At 40.2% G+C, this 17,010-nt stretch overlaps 1 protein-coding gene and 1 long non-coding RNA gene across 6 annotated transcripts in view; both read right to left on the bottom strand.

Moving 5' to 3' along the window:
• LOC129348553 (uncharacterized) overlaps positions 1 to 974 on the bottom strand; it is a 159,469-nt gene extending 158,495 nt beyond the window's left edge. For all 5 annotated transcript variants that reach the window (XR_008601142.1, XR_008601140.1, XR_008601141.1 and 2 more), the window contains exon 1: positions 844 to 974. This is a non-coding gene — a long non-coding RNA (uncharacterized LOC129348553). The remainder of the gene's footprint in view (positions 1 to 843) is intronic.
• A 4,302-nt stretch (positions 975 to 5,276) lies between these two features.
• LOC111569902 (A disintegrin and metalloproteinase with thrombospondin motifs 20) overlaps positions 5,277 to 17,010 on the bottom strand; it is an 87,589-nt gene continuing 75,855 nt past the window's right edge. Inside the window, exons 30-39 of the mRNA XM_023272341.3 lie at positions 14,387 to 14,560; positions 13,319 to 13,489; positions 12,159 to 12,359; positions 11,818 to 11,947; positions 10,896 to 10,990; positions 10,702 to 10,796; positions 10,417 to 10,550; positions 8,167 to 8,258; positions 7,948 to 8,052; positions 5,277 to 7,674 (exon numbers count right to left, since the gene is read on the bottom strand). Coding sequence (XP_023128109.2) covers positions 7,585 to 7,674; positions 7,948 to 8,052; positions 8,167 to 8,258; positions 10,417 to 10,550; positions 10,702 to 10,796; positions 10,896 to 10,990; positions 11,818 to 11,947; positions 12,159 to 12,359; positions 13,319 to 13,489; positions 14,387 to 14,560 — 1,287 coding nt within the window. The 3' untranslated portion in view covers positions 5,277 to 7,584. The remainder of the gene's footprint in view (positions 7,675 to 7,947; positions 8,053 to 8,166; positions 8,259 to 10,416; positions 10,551 to 10,701; positions 10,797 to 10,895; positions 10,991 to 11,817; positions 11,948 to 12,158; positions 12,360 to 13,318; positions 13,490 to 14,386; positions 14,561 to 17,010) is intronic.

Here is a 17,010-nt window from a genome sequence, read left to right as displayed (position 1 = left end):
TCACAGCCTCAAAATATCTGTTTAGGAAGTGTTGTGTTTCTAAATTCTGCTGAAAGCATTGACAGACATTCTCTTACAAGGTTGTGTAAAAAGCAGCCTGTCCTCTGAGCTACTGAGAAATCTTCCTGAACAAAGTTTCTACGTGTAAATCAGCTCAACAAAAACTAAAGCCTCAGTCAGAGATAACAGGTATCGCAAATTATAAAGAACTTGCTTTGTTAACTCAGACTTTCTGCTTTAACCTCACATAAAAAGGGGAGTTTAACTCATCAGGTGACTGAAAATGAACGGCTTGTGCTGTTCTCGATCCAAAAGTAGGATGTTTCAACTCATGTTTTACTACAAATACATGCAGTAATAAATAAATACAATGGCTGGTTGTTAGTTTGTTCACTATTAATGTCACTTTATATACTGGATTGAACTTGAGCAGTGGAAGAGAGAAGGAATTTAATGAAATTATGGAGATTCAGAGAGGTAATGTTGCGCAATGTTAAGTTAAGCACGGTTTAATTCAAACCAGCTGAATGTTAAATTCAGTGCAGCTCAACGGGTTTCAATTAACCTTAAAGTAAAATAACTTTTATAAAAGCTAAAATACACAGCAGAGAAATACAGGTTGAGAAGGTCATTCTAATGACAGACAGCTGCTGCAGCAACTAACACAGGTGTTCAGCGGTAAGTTAGCCCCTGTGTTAATTAGCCCGCTAGCTAACTTAGCCGCTTAGCTAGCTAACGCGTCCGGACCAACGGCTCAAACACGACAAAACACAACTCTTCACAAGTCGCTGACTTAACGTACAACAAAATAACGCTACAGGTTAGAAGTATTTATCTTCTTACCGTGTTTTACTCCAAAAACAAGATCAACAGCAGCCACAGATGCTACCAGACGTGCCGACCATAGATATACATAGACTAGATACGCTAGCGCGCTGTCTTCTATAGATATCTATGCTCTGACCAATCGCTGCTCTCTGGCTCCGCCCTCTGAGAATGTTGTTGTCGTTTGGTTCCACACTTGCTGATGACCATTTCCGGTCTCAGAAAATGAAAAAACGGACCTTCTTCCGGTTCTGTCTCTTACTGAATTTACTTTCTTGTTATTCTAAATATAAAACGAAAATCAAAGTATTTAAAAAAAAAAAAAAAATCGTATATCCCTTTTTGATCATGAAAAGGAAAAACGCCTTGTATTTCAATTTTAATTTTTGTATTTTCAAACGAAAATCAAATAACCACTCGTTTTTTGTTTTTCAATACCCGTTTCAGAAGGGAAAATCCAATTACCAGATCCGTACACGGACCCACAATACACCACAATGCTATTATTGTTATATCATGTTAAAGAAATACGGTACAGATTTTGTATTTGCATCTTCATAACTTGTTTCGATACAGAAGTATAGACAGTGTGTGCACATGCGTGGTTAAACTGCCACATAAGAAACAAATTAACTCAACATCTTTATCCTACTAATCACCGCTTTTTTCCCTGATACTAGATTGTCTAAGCAGGATTGAGCCTATGTCTAAATAGAAAGATTCCTTCTAATGGTCATTGATACATTAAAAAGAAAAGAAAAAAACAACAACTGTGTTATCAGTCAAATCTGATAAAAGCTACTTAAAAACTTTGGTGATTTTGCCCTGAAATTAAGTTTTAGGAATCAATATAACACAATTAAAAGGATGTTTCTCAGTTCATCTGTTACAAAGCAGGCGATTGATGTTGTCAAAGAAGAGCGAATATATGTCATACAACCGTCATCTTTGATGTTTATGGAAATCTATGCTTACCAGAAGTTTCAGGATTCTTTCAGTGGCGATTTTCTCCCTTACAGCATCTTTGTTTTTACCACATGTGATCAGGATGCTGACGTTTGATGTTTTTTAGTGGTAGGAACTCAATTTAAACTCCATTTGAGCTACTTCAGTCTGACTTTTCCTCATTCTTTACTCGAACCCCTGAACCCTGTATAACATAACTGGACATCCAGATCCTGGTGGACATATTTACTCATCATGGCTTGTGTGTGGTAGCTTCCTAAGTGTTTGACTACGTGTAGTATTTTATCTTAGACACTAGGGGTTACTGTTTGCTCAATTTTGGGGGGTAATGCATTTTCCTTGAGGTCACTGAGGGAATGCTTCAAGGCTTTTAGTGCAAAATTCACCATTCAAAGGTAGTTTCAATGTGTTATGAAATGTTTCAGTTAAACCTTTATAACTGTAGTTTAATGGCTGACATGTGGAAGAGCTCATCTGTTGTTGATTTTAATGTGAGAAGTGATATTGTGATGTAAACTGAAGAAACACACTTGGGATGTGGTTTGTATGTTTTGTAAAACTTAAAAATTTGTACAGTTGTATGTAAGCTGGAAGTCATATGCATTACGACTGCTAATGCATCATATTAAATCTGTTGTGTGTTGTTTCAGTGTGTCAGCGCTCACCATAGTTGTCTCTGGGTATTTGCCCTTTAGAGCAGGTTGCAGCTGCAGATTACATTGGAATGTCTGTGCTGTTACCTCAAAGCAGGCTGTGCTTCATGGTAAACATCAATCATTAGTGTCTTTTATGAGGATTCTCAGAGCAGGTTTGTGTTTTTCAGCTCGGTCATTAAAGATGTCTGGTTTATGCTCACAGCAAGCAGACCAGGCAGGCTGTTTCCTAACTTGCCCATAGCCTGGAGAGTCTGGATGGACCTCGTCACAGCTTGGTTTCACTGGAAAGCTGCTCTTGAGCAGAGTTGTTGTCGTGCTTCAAGACTCTTCCAAATCCTTAGATTAGATTTTAGGAACCAAGGCAGGCTTCTGGCAAGAAATCAAAGCAGCTCTTGAGGTACTGCAGTATCTGTTTTCATTTAATGTACAAAGCTATCTCTGTGCAATGAGCCCTGGAAAAGTGGCTTGTATATAAACAGTTTGCCTTTCGCTGAAGTACCTGCACCTTTATTACCGAGTCATTTTGGTGACATAATTCCATGAAAATGGTGCTTTCCGCCTTTTTGTGAGGTTTTCAAAGCTTACGGGGGACTTACCTCATTCTTTGATTTGACATAATTTAATGAGTCATCGGGTGGTTGACAGCTTCGGCGTGTTCCAGAACTTAAGTATACATCTGCATTAGAGAGAATGGATTTTAAGCTATTTGCTCTGTTTATGTATCTCTTAAGTGGAACTGAACTCTAGAAAGTCATGTTGTGGAAATGCTGCCTGCGCCACTAAGTGAATCCACATGGAGCCACAATCTGGCAACTACAAGCAAGCAATGACCTGGTGCCCTTCTTTATAAACCAAGTGGTGGAGAGAAGCTTGACAATGGTGATAAGAAAGACTTTAGATTTTGCTCACTAAAATACATTTTTGAACACTTCTGTTGTTTTTGTGTAGTATTGAAGTCTATCTATTCAAAAGTGTGTGAAATTCATTTGACAAAGAGGGTAAGCTTCTCTGTGTTAATCTTAAATCTGAATTTCCAAAAAGTGCTTATTATGGATAGCATTATGTTGTGACATTGCCACAAACCACCTGTGGTCCAATATAATCCGACGTTATTGTCATAGCACAGAATACAACGAAATGCAGTCTTTCCACATAGACCAAATTGTTCTGAAGCTGAGGTCAGAGCACAGGTCAGCCACACTATAACACCCCTGGAGCAGAGAGGGTTAAGGGCCTTGCTCAAGGGCCCAACACAGGCACCTTAGCGGTGCAGGGGTTAAAACCTCTGACCTTCTGATCAGTAACCTTAACCACTAAGCTACCACCATCCCACACACCTCTGAGCTGGTTAGCTGTGGCCAGAGGCATTGTTTTTGGATTGTTGGTCTGTCCAATTCTCTTTAACATCTTGGGGGAATTTCTTCACATTTGGCACAAGAGTGCATTTGGACTCGGGTTTAAACTGATTAGAATTTGGTGGTCAAAGGTGAAGATCATTATGACCTCGGGTTGGGCATTGGGAACAGGTTCCAACTTAGACCTGGTTTCAAAGTTCTAATGCAATGAAATCATTATGAGTGTCTGATTCTGATGTGCTTTTGCTTTCCTAAACAAATATCTCTCACACTACTTTATGAACAGTGTTCTGCTGCTTGTCTCCCACCGTCCTTCTGCATCATTAGCCATGCAAGTTGCATGCCTCCCTGTCTCCTAATCCATCTGTATTAATAAACTGTAAATATAGCATCATTCTCAGTTGGCCTGGTGAGCAATGCAACACAAATTGTGTGGTTGTTTTATAACAATCACCCAACACAACACACGGACTTTGAATGACCACTATGCATGCCAAGACATACTCCAGCTTTTCTGTGACTGGAGAAAAGTGCTGATACTTCTCGCACACACTGATGTCTACGTCAAAAACATAGTAACTATATACTACAGTATTAAAGGTAAAAGTACTTGGGTGCTCAGATAGCTCAACTGGGCGACCAATGAACAGCCTTTTACGGCATGTCTTCCCCTCACTCTTCTCCATACATTCCTGTCTGCCTCTCAACTGTACTTATCAAATAAAAGCAAAAAGGCCAAAAAAAAAGTTAAAAAAATAAAAGTACTTAACGCACAGAAATGTCCCTTGTGACTGTTAGATTATATAATGATTATTATTCATGTAAAAGCAGGATTTTACTCTTGTAGTAATCCTAACCATTTGCACCTAAAATAATTAGAATTGAAATACTCAGTCCTACCGTGACCTCACAAAAAAAACGGATTTTGCCATAACTCAAGGCTTCATACCCTAATTTTGAATGCAAATGCCGAACAGGATACAATTATAAGTGATGACATCTACATATCCAAAAAGTCCAATCTCAACTTCCTTATAACATCATATGATTCTGCAAAAACACTTTTCTGGTCATTATTCAACACCATAACTCAGGAAAAGAAGGGGAGACTGTGCCGTATTTGTGCCGCACTTGTACATTTGTTTGGATACTGATTTGGTGACACTAATCTTGGATGCCAAACTAATAAATTCCTTCTTTGCTGCATATATTGTTGACAGAAACTGATGAAAATTGCAGTTTCACTGGTTAGAGGAGACATACAACTGCAAAACATTCATTCAAGTTAAGTATGTAACTGAACATTTGTGTGAAATAGCTTTCTATGAACTACAATACCAAGCTGTTTATTGTTATTTGTTCTAAACCATTTCTGGAGTGGATATCTAATGCTGTAAAAATTAACTATAATACAGAAAGTGTCATAAAAACTGTAAAATGTGCTGTTCATATAAAAGAAACACAAATAAACTGGTTTATCAACGAGACTGCTGAAAAGCAGGTTTTATTCGTTCTTATTTTTTAAAAGCATTAGTATAGTAGCAAGACATACAGTAGTTGCATGATTAGTAACCATAGCACCAGAATCATTCATTTCTTTTATACAGGCTACACACACACTGTAGGTACATATGATTCTTAAAAACATCTTTGGATAAAGCATGGCAAACAAGCACACTGTTTCTCTGTTCAGTACCAATGCCCATTCAATATTTAGCACACTGTTTACAATTCAAGTATGAATATTAAAAATACACAAATATCATAAGTTACAAATCTTAACGGTTATTACAAAAAAGAAACAAACAGGATTACATTTCTACAAAACTGATGGCACATAGTGCATCAAGTATTCTTTAAATTTCTGATACAGACCTCATAGCACAATTGACCATCATAAAAACGAATGATAGCCAAAGGTTTTCTAGCTGCTCATCGACTGTTATTATTTTTCAGCCATTCTTTAAATCAAAAGAAGCCGCATTGTCTGAGAAGAAATATAAATCTGCATCTATCTTCTAACTTTGGTTAAAGCTTAACATTAGCGTACCAGTGTGTTAGGTTGCTTGATCGTTGTAGCGGTCATGGAGAAAGTCATTTACGATGAGTTAAGTCCTGCTCAAGGAGTGGTTTATCTGATAGATCTGGCCTTATTGCAGCTACATTAATAAGAGGAGAGTGGCATGCTTTATAGGCAGACTCTACATCTGCACAAGAGACTCTGAAGCTCTGCCACAGCGAGTGTTATTCCTAAAGCCAGTGTTTTCCTTCTCAAGATTAGAGGTAATTCCAGTAGTTCAAAAGCACCATTCAAAAGATCCTCACTTAAAGTTAGTGGCTATGCTCTACAAATAGTTGGCTACTACCTATTTCAGCAAAGCAGACAACGGACAAAACATGTCAGACAATGGCTTCTCCGTTGGTAGTAGTCATTGTGCCACAATAAACAGAACATATCTACACGTCAATACAGAATAAATATGGTCGAACATAAATATATTACAATGCATATCTCAACAGAGTATGGGTGTTTGTGAGAGGTAGGGGTTGCAGGCACCTACAGTAGGCCCGATGGAGGGTGTGAGGTGAGACATCACACCTGATACTGCTGTGTCACGGTGTAACAGATGAGAACTTGTGTGAAGTCATTAAAGAGTATCACTGCTAATAAACTACAAATAAAACAAACACAAAAACCTTGCACTGTACTTAAACACGAGGAAACACTGAAATAGTTCAGCTATTTCCTTACAGCACTAGTGTTGTGACAGTCTGAAGTCAGTGGGCTGTCCACGTGGGTTTCAGTAGTTTTGTTAAATACTTGACAACAGATGAGAGAAGACAGACTCAAGAAATACACAACAATGAACATAAAAATGATTTGAGGTTGTTCTAAAGAGTCCTAATGTTCTGCTACAGTTTAACCTCTGACATGAGGCAGGTCAGAAGGATATCAGTACTTAATTGCCTGCTTGCTCTTTTAGAAAGTGTTGAAGTCCAAACAAATTGTTGGACATTTTGAGAAATGCATTTGCTTTCTTGCTGAGACTCAGATGAGAACATTGATAATACTCCCACATATGTTAAAAGCAGCCAGTTAGCTCAGTGTTGTTTTTTTTTAATATATCACACTGTAAAACAACTATCCTCTATATTCCATTCCAGTGTCTGTGTATAGTAGTTCTTTTTCAGACGAGATCTGCAATGAATATTACATACATGCTTTATATTTCCTTTTATACCATCTCACTTTTTGCACGTTAGCTGGATCAGTGGCAGCTAAATTCTGACTTTGTTTTCAACAGACAGAATGTGATTCACAGACTACCATTAGAAAAAGCATTTTTTTTCAGATAAGACTTTTTCTCTTTAAGAGAGAGGAAAGGTTTGTGTTCCTACTCTTTGTGTACTTGCTTTCCCAGTGTTTTAAAGTTCTGCATCCCTTGTCATGATACAAAAAATGCACAGAAAAAACATTTTATGTTCCAAAGCGCAGATGTGCTTGATAGCCACTGCAAAACTGTTGGCAAGCAAATACAGCTGGCTCCTGGTCAGAGTTAACAACTTGGATGAAAGATGAAAGTAGTACTGCTCTGTATGTAGTGTCTCGTCTGCTTTAGCTGCCATTTGGGAAATGGGGATGTTACTATAGGATGATAGTTTGTTAAATGCTCATCCACCACACTCACAGATGACAACAGGATCCAGCAAATCACTCTTATTGCATGTTCCTGGGCTCTCGTCTTCAGGATAAATTTAGGGGTTTGGTCTCTGCATGGCCCTCAGTGGACTTGAAGCAGTAGGCCGCTGTGAGCCTGGGGAATGCACTTCCCACAGAAACCACCACAGCGACCGTAGATTCTTGTTCCATCCTACGGAGACAAATGAGGGGAAAAAGTGGGCAAAGGGCAGCTTTTTATGCAGGGAATGGAAGCTGGATAAATGTCAGAGGGGATTCCTGTTCAGTGAATCAGACACAAGCACAGCATAGCAATTCAGTTGGCATTTTAGAACTACAAACTCATTCCAAGCCCCAACAATTACATCCCAGTAAAATGGCAACAGCATAATTTATTATGTAAGTGTCACATAGTGTCAGTCATACTGAAGGAGACCATTAAATGGATTCACTTGAACCTTCTTACCTCAGATCTGTGGACCTTGACAGAAACATAGTTGCCCTGAGATACCCATTTGGTGGCCTGAGCCACTTTGAGGCCAGTGCCAATCAGATTAATACTGAACTGACCCTGAAAACACACAGAATAAGTTATTTCAGAAAAGTTTTTCCAGGAGGAAGGTTGAGCGTATCCATATTTGCAGAAATATATAACACAAAAAAGATGAGACGAAATTTCACCAACCTGTGGACACTTGGCTGCGCTGTAACAATCTCCTGCTGTAGCAAAGGGCACCGGTCGACCAAGAGGAGTCTGGGAAAACTGGAGGTCTGTGACTGATAAACAGCAAAGATACAAATCAACAGTCACAATGTGCAACAGCAGAAGTAAACCCAGACTGAAAACATCCGCTCAAAGGAAGGTAACCGCACAGATAGCTGCAAAAAATCAGCAAATACAGTTTATGCAATTAAACTTTATTGCAGGATTGATGTCACTTGTTGTCACTTTGCCAGGTTGTTTCTGAAAGTATTTTCCACTAAAAGGTTCTTACAGTGAGGCTGGAGTTTAGATCTTAAAAGAGCAACAAAATAAGGTATCAAAACCAATTTAACCTTCTGAAGCCCAAGCAGTTTCTTTGTGTTTAGACACTGTGGGCTCATTTTTCACTATAATGTAAAGAAACAGCACAAACGTGCAGAAGTACAGAGAACTCAAATATCTTACTAATCAATATGCCATAGACATAATGCAATAAATTAAGTAATTAGAATGTACACTATTTGCCCTTGGGTGTTAATAATAATGGAAACACTTTGGCTGTACATTTTTTTCATATTTTACTGTTTACCTTTTTAATTTTTTCCATATTTGTCTTCAGTGCGCTCTGTGTAAACACAGCCTGCAGTTCAAGCACAGGTCAGCTGAAAAGTCACTGAATATTTTCCATATGACTGTTTGGCACAGTTGAGTCACTAATGGCTTCATGATTGCAGTGAGGAGCACCGAATTTTTTGTCTTTTACAGAATCTGGTTTAAGCAAACGGTTTATTTTTTATTTTTTTTGCCTTTATTTGATAGGTGCAGTGGAGACAGACAGGAAATGAGGGAGAAGAGTGAGGGGAGACATGCAGCAAAGGGCCATGAGTGGGAATCGAACCCAGTCTGCTGTGTCGGGGTCGCCTGCTTAACCCACTGAGTTATTCGGGTGCCCCGCAAGCGGTTAATTTATTGACAATTTTCAAATGAGATGTGGAGTGGTATTGATGAGATATTTTAAGCTCAGATTTGGCTAAGCTTCCCGATGAACCATCATGTCACAGGTGAATAGTTTAAAGACTGTTGGTGAGTAGAAAAACTGACAATTCTTTCTGATTTTACAGTTTGTGGCTTTGATAAACGATGTAATTTTTAAAATACCAACATGCATCTCAAATCCAAGAGCAGGATGTGGGCTTCACAGGGTTAAATCCTTTGATAAGTCTATTAAAGTTCTGTGTTAAATGCTATACTAGCATTAATGATTACCTGATTGCTTTATGAATTGCAATAAGGGACAACACATATGAATCGAGGTATTTTACTGACAGGTAACCAGATCCGAGCAGATTGTCAATTCCATGAGAGAAATAACGGTGTAACTCAAACCTTGATCTTGCATTTTGAACCCAATCAGTCTGAACCCTGTTCCCCCGAGTCCTCTATTCTGATCTGTCATTTTCCATTCATCCTACATCACCACACGTTAGCCGTGACCGGTGCCTTTTCCTGCCCTGCCTTCGCATTGCCTGCATGTCGATAAAGTTTACAAGATGTGCAAGGCATGCCGAATTAGCGCCTCTTCATAATCTTCCCTTCATCTTGAACTCATTATCCCCCCCTCAGTTCTCTTCAAACCACCTGAAAGCCAAGTGAGCAGTGTCTAGAGGGAGGACGGGAAGACGTGCTGTCAGGACCCAGACGAGACAGAGGGGATGGGAGGATGACGGGGAAGGTACTGATCCAACTTGCCTGTAAGCTGCAATAATGAGCACAGGAACACGGCCTGAAGATGTGTGAGTGTGTGTTTGTACGCAGTGTGAATGTGTGTTTACTTGCACGCAAGTATGAGTAAGTGTTTGATACTGATGCAACTGGATACACGGATGTGTTCGCTCACATGTTGTCTGTCTGTGCTGTCTGAGTCAGCACACACGTCTGTATGTGCACGCATGCATTCCTTTACTCTCCTGCTCATATGTTTGCACCAACAGGCCTGGTTTCAAGTCCTCCCCTACTGATGTGAATGCAGAGTGCTGAAAGGTCATTATTTTGATTTCAGAAGAGAGAGTGCGAATGTGTGCAGCGCTTACTGCATGTGGACAGCCCCGGCTTTAGGATGGGGAGTTATTAGCAGTACGGGACGAGGGGCGTTAGGGTTAAAACAACACTGGTGTGTGGTCTCTTGACAGAAGAAAAAGAGAGCAGTAAAGCAATCAAGCAGTAATTACGCACTCATGATTTTCAGGGAGCTCAGGTCCAGACGAACTTTGTGGAAGAGCGTGTATCCTGCTGCTGAGTAGTCGTTCCTACAGTTGCAATCTTGTCTTCTGCTGCCGTTATACGGGCATTCAAAGGGGTTCAACAACCTGTGTGTTAAACATGATGAGTGTCAGATTTATTTTAGACAAAGCTCTCCTATAAAAACTGGATTTTATACACCCAGCGCGACTCACATTTACACATTACATAATCTTCCACGAAGCTGCAGTGAATCACAGCTCCAGAGGTCATACACACCTGTGCCCGTACACCTCTGAGTAGTTGTCAGTCTGACCGCTACGCAAGGTCACATACTCCTTGGGGAACTCAGTCTGCATCTCAGCACAGTAAATCTGAGGCCAAATACATTGAAACAAGAGATGAGATCCTGTGTGAAAACTGCTGGTTGAGTCACAAAGTGTGCAGGACTAACTCTGACAGAACACACACACCTGTAGGATTCTGGACTTGATTTTGAGATAGTATTCCCCATCTATCCTCACACCCTGCCTCATCTGGACTTCACGGCAGGAAGTGAATAACTGGCCTGGGAGAGGAAATATAAAAGGAAGAATGAGAGATGTTAGTGCAACGGCAACATAGCAGAATATAATTCCTCAACATTGAGGTCAACAGCTTTTGAAAGATGGGATGTTTAGCAATTCCACTTGTGAAAGTTTGGACATAAATCTTTGGTCCAGAAATGCCAGTAAGATTGCAAAAGGCAATAAACTAACATCTTTAAAAAAAAGGCCTGCGACGTGGTTCTTTTTTTCTTCTACAGTGTTGTTGTTTCCCTCCTCTGTAGTGCTGTGGAGCTAATATCATGCTGATTAGCTGATTAAAATTAATACTAGACCACAGAACTGGCTGTCACCCGAGCATATCATTTTAATTTCGCCAGTGCCTGACTTGGCAGAAGCCAAGTTGGGAATGATTAGCCCAGTGTGCCAGAGCTGAAACATTCAAAATGTGGGGGAGCAAACCTGCAGACTTTGGCCCGCTGTTTCACAGCACTGCAGGTTCACAGAGAAGGCTGCCTCAATCACGGCACAGACCCCCGAGGGCTTCTGCCAGACTGTCCATATCACAATTTGCAGAAAAGTGCTAAATATCTATTTATTGTTCCACTCCGTAATCACTCCAAGAGGCTTTAACTGTTCTGCTTAATGTGTTAAAACAAAGCAAAAAGTTGCGTGTCTGTAAACACAATCAGATACGGCTTTGACTGCAACATACAGCACAGTCAATTTAATGCTATTACTCCACACATTCCATGCTGGCAGGAAGCACTACAGGGATCAGAAAAGTTGGACAAGATTGTAGATTCCTGAGTTATGTACTTAACAGCTAAACAAAAGAGAAATGACTCACATTCTCTGTCCTGACATGCAGCTTGAGACTCAGGTCTTTCTGACGGACGGCAGTGTTTGGACATTTGGCCTTTGGAGGTCACACACTCCACTCTGCGCTCCATCACTCCTGCTCCACAGGTCTGCGAGCACTGGAGCAAACACACACACACACACACACACACACACACAAATGAATGCCCACACACAGTAATAAAACAACTGAAAAATAAGCTCCGATCCAAATCCGCAAATGAGATTTCATAGCGTAACGCAAAAATGCACAAGTCACTAGAATGTTTTGTGAAAATGGCGATTAGCTGGAGAGGATTTTGTCGCTGCCTAACAACTTTTCTCTTTCACCTTGCTCCACGGGCCAACTTTCCAGTAGGTCGTGTACGGGCAGTCGCTGAGGAGGCACGGCCGGGTGTCTGGAGGGTGGGGCTCGGGGCAGTTAGTGCTGGCAAAGGAGGACTGAGTGTACGAGCGCTGAGCGTGAGAGGAGGGCATCCTGGAGCAGGAGACGATACGCTGCTGGTAGCCAACACCACAACTGGCAGAGCACTGAGCCACACAGACACACACAATGACAGTCAAAAACACTGGCAGGAGTACACAGTAATAGTTAGACGAAATGCAGAAGTGGAGTTCTTTATCTGGGTCTGAATAGTACTAATTATGCGAGTATATAATCTCACTCATACAAATACATCCTTCCCTTCAAAAAGCCTCTTTCTACCTCATGTAGATTGTATATGTATTGAAACAATGAGTTGGCTAAGGGCATAATTAAATCAGTAGTGGATATCAAAAGTTTTGATGCTTTATTTAATAAAAAGTTTGAGGAAAAAGCCCAAAATGTATCATTGCCCTGTGTATCTCCAAAATATTTTGCTTTTCATGAGCTAAGCTTGTTGTGCCCATTAGGTAATTCAGTGTTAAAGGTTTTATTGAGCCTAAAAAAACTAAAATTTTTCACCCCTGAAAGCAACACTTTGCCATTACTGTCATCTAAACATTTTTGTACTCAGCATAGATGGTATAAAAATAATGTAAATTATTGCAATACAACTGGAGATAGTGTCTTCTTTTATTTCACACACTGAAATGACATTAAATTATTCTAGTAGTGGCTAACGTAGCCTCAGACCTGTGGGCTTAAACATGAGGGACAAGCTACAAAGGTCTGGGAATCTCCGTTCTTTGATTGTCATACTTGTAGTTTTCACCGTGAACTGATGTTTGATCAGATTTTTCCACATGTGCAGTCGTAATTTACAAGCCTGTAAGCAGATTTTTATGTCGAAAAAAGCTGGTTCCAGTTTCTCAAAGAAGGGAATTTGCTGCTTTTCTCATTGTATCATTTTAAATAGAGTACTTGGGGTACTGACTGCCGACTGGGATACTCACCTTCATCTCTGAGAATGTGGGATGACCTCTTAGTAGCATGTCTTTCCATTTTATTGACTAAATGATTGAAAACAGTATCAATAGCTATGACCTATTTCTTCTTTTATTCCCACCTGTGACCATTCGCCTGTTATCCACATGTAGTGACAGGGCACCTCTTTGCAGGGCTGAAGCTCTGAAGGCTGGGATGACGGCTCACAGTAATCATCCTGGGCGGGTGTCATCCCCGGGCCCATGCACCCCACCTTCCTGCTTCTCACGCCTTCTCCACATGTTGCGTTACACTAAAAGGAAAATCCAACAGAGGGAGAGATCAGTAAGGGTGGAGAGGAGCTTGCAGAGGGGAGGCAGTGTTGTACTTTCGGCAAGAACATCACTAACTTCTCGAATTCCAGCTTGTCCCTTTTGTTCTCCAGAGACCAACAAATGCACAATTTTTATTATGCAAAGATTTACACAAACGGAGAAAACTGAGTGCTGTGTGACAGTTCCAAACATGTGCTCTGGTTGACAATGTTACCATAGAAGACAAATGTTAAGATGGTTTCCGTCAGTCATGGCTTATTGGAGCATTAAAAAGTTGTGATATGGACCAGATATTTCAAGTTAATTCAAGTAAAAAGTCTGCTGAGTGTGGATTTTATGACGGTTTCTTTGTATTTCATGAGAACAGAAAAGATTTCAGGGCCAAACTGTGACAGAAAGGAGGCTGTAAGTTCTTGAGGCAACACAGACAGGAATCTGAATACTGCAAACATTCCAGCAGGAGGACACAGTGCTATGTCCCTACATGGTGCCCCTCTTTTATGCTTGGCTTTTGAGGACAAAGCGCACGACATTAAAGAAAGACGAGCTGAGAGGAAAACAGTCTGCTAGCGTGACACTGAACAGGGACATTCAGCAGGACAAAAGGAATGATGGCCATCAGCACTTTGAGGTTTGAGACTGTACGATGCACTGACTGATGGTTATCACTAAAGCCCTCACGACTGATGCAAGGGTACCTGCAGGTCGTCCTTTAATGGTGCAGACAGAGAGAGGGAAAGCGGAGATCTCAGCCAATAAAAACCTTAATAAGGCGGTTAAACATCTCTACATCTGTTTCACACTGGGAGACTGAGCAAAGGAAATGGGTAGTCATAGATAGGAAGAAAGAAGATAAAAAAAGAGCCTCTGCTTACTTCTTCCCATTCACCAGCAACCCAAGTGTAATGTGTGCATTCTGCAGTCTGGCACGGCCGAACAATGGGAGGACGTGTGCGAGAGTCACAGAGGTCCTCGCTGATACGTCCGCTGCCCTTCAGCCTGCAGTAAACGTCTCGGTTCTGAACTCCGACACCACAGGTTACAGAACACTGTTAAAATGCAAACAGAATACACATCAGACTGAGAAAAAAGGAAGCAAATGGAAACTGTTGGTTATGGCATGCTTGTTTTAGAATGTATCATGTTTTACAACACCAGGGATATCACACACTATAAGTATAGAATTTATTTTCCTGGTATCCCAACCTCAGTTCTGTCACAGGAGAAGTTCTACTCAGCATGTGAAAACATCTGTCCTCTGTGGCTCTGGAGAAAGCTCTCCAAAGTGAATTATCCTGATTATGTCATTGGGATTATACTGGTTTGGGCTTGGAGACATTGTTAACAGAAAGTCTGTGGTACAAACTGAAGTGCAGGGGGCAAAACAAGTGGGCATGTCAAGCCAGCATTAAGTTGCATTTTGGGAAAAGCGGGCTCCACTGTTTTAGAAGTTTGACTTGTTTCATTAACCAACAAAGCCTCACTAACATTACCTGGTTTTCTGAAGAAAGATTGTAAAGCTTAGTGTGGCGGCTCCAGCTATAACTGTCTTGATGTCTTTGCAGTGCCTGTCTAACTCTTGGCTAATCCAAAAATTCACCCCCCAAAAAAGTGTTGGAGCACGAGTGTTTATGGACCATGGACTGTTCTATGACAGTACCAACCTGTCACTAAAATAATTTAAATTAACTATACATAACTTTAAGCCCTCCATCCTCCTTATCTCTGTCCATGAACAGGGAACTTAGCTGTAGGGACTATTACATCTTTTTGTACCAGGCTATCAACTTGTTTATTTCTGCTCTAAAGTTGGGTATTTTAACATGGGAGTCTATGGGGATATGCTCACTTTTGGCGACAGCCTCAAGTGGCTATTCCAGGACCTCCAGGTTTTTGCACTGCCATGTTGGCTTCACTATTTTACAGTGTAGCTTACCCATTTCTAAATTGCTGAGACACCTGATTAAAGTGATGCTGTACAACTTTTGATCAACAGCAGCCACTGTGGCCACAAGGGGCAGTTTTAGGAGGATGGCACAGAAAATGTTCCTACATTTTCCAAGTCACTCTTTGTTTGGTTTCTTTAAAAATATCATCATCAGAGATGTACGTCAGAGAATGAAAATGATCATAAGCAAGCCATCTTTCTCAAATACCACTATATTATAACAGACATGATTAGGAAAATTATTTTAGCATATTTTATTAATAGTTATTAACCCTTCAAAATCTGTCTTACTTCTGAACAGTAGCCAATATAAGCTACTGGCCAAGTGATATTACATACACTAACCACTGGTGCATATTATTATCAACTCAAGCTGACATTTCCAAGATGAAAATTTTGTTAATCTGTCTTTCAAAAATTTCAGTATTTCAAAACGTTTGTTGAGTCTGCCGCATGTAGATCTGCTGCTTTGATACTTCTGTTCAATGCACTTAATAAATCCAAGGCTAGTTTTGATGCTTCTTTGTGAGCCGCATATCTGAGATCACACAAAGGTCTATCTCAGACATCTCTTTGATGTGCTTTGAGAAGCATACCTGCATACAGAGGAAGTACTCTGCAAGGCTTGAGCTGATCAGACTGATTTCTCTGCAACCTCGACTCTAAACCTCAAAGAACAGTGCCAGGCCTCATCTATTTCACACAGTTGGAAAATCTGTGAATTATACGGCAAGGATCAAATTTCCAGAAACTTTCTTTGCTGCAATTGTGAGTTATCATTGCAGAGTAAGTGGTTGGATGTGAAGGGTCAAGTCCTTGAGTTTGGAAAGAGAACAGAAAGTACTGAAAGAAATCTGACCTTCAAATTCTAAAATGTCCTTTTTTTAAAAGATTGTACTAAGCATGAAAATAGAACCTGCTGTTGAAGTGATCCTGGAAACCTGATTCTGTAAGACGTGCAGTTATTTTGTCAGAGGCAGTGAGGACAGCATGAAACTATACATGAAAAATGAGGAGACTGTTTCATGATTTTTAATGGTACTGAGTCAGCAGCTCCAGCTCTAAACGGCAGTTTTACCAGATTACCAAATATGTTTTCCTACTCATGTTTGGATATACCATGCCTTGCAGATGATATATTTTTTAGTGCAGTAAAGGCAAATTTAACCGTATTCATGCTGCTGGTCCAGCACTGAAAATATATATTTAAATTTTATATTTATTTCGTATTTTAAAGTCCCCCTCTGGCCGTCGATTAAATCTTTGCAAATTAATCTCTGTACATAAAAATTATATTTAGGAGTTTCTTTTCATGAAAATAATACCTTCTTGTCATAAATGGCTAAAATGTAATGGGTGACATTACATTTTGTTGTTTCCTTTCTAATTTGCAGATCTATAAACCCTCTCTCCCCAATCAGTTCTTCCAACTCGGTGCAGCTCAGCACACCAGCTCGCCTATGATTTTACTCAAATACTGCAAAACTACTCTACAATACACAATGGCAAGTTTCACTGCATGAAAAGCCAGATTATCGACCCTGTGAATCA

Source organism: Amphiprion ocellaris, chromosome 3 (assembly GCF_022539595.1).
Source record: "Amphiprion ocellaris isolate individual 3 ecotype Okinawa chromosome 3, ASM2253959v1, whole genome shotgun sequence".
Taxonomy (NCBI): Eukaryota; Metazoa; Chordata; class Actinopteri; family Pomacentridae; genus Amphiprion; species Amphiprion ocellaris.
This window is presented reverse-complemented; position numbering and strand designations above follow the sequence as displayed.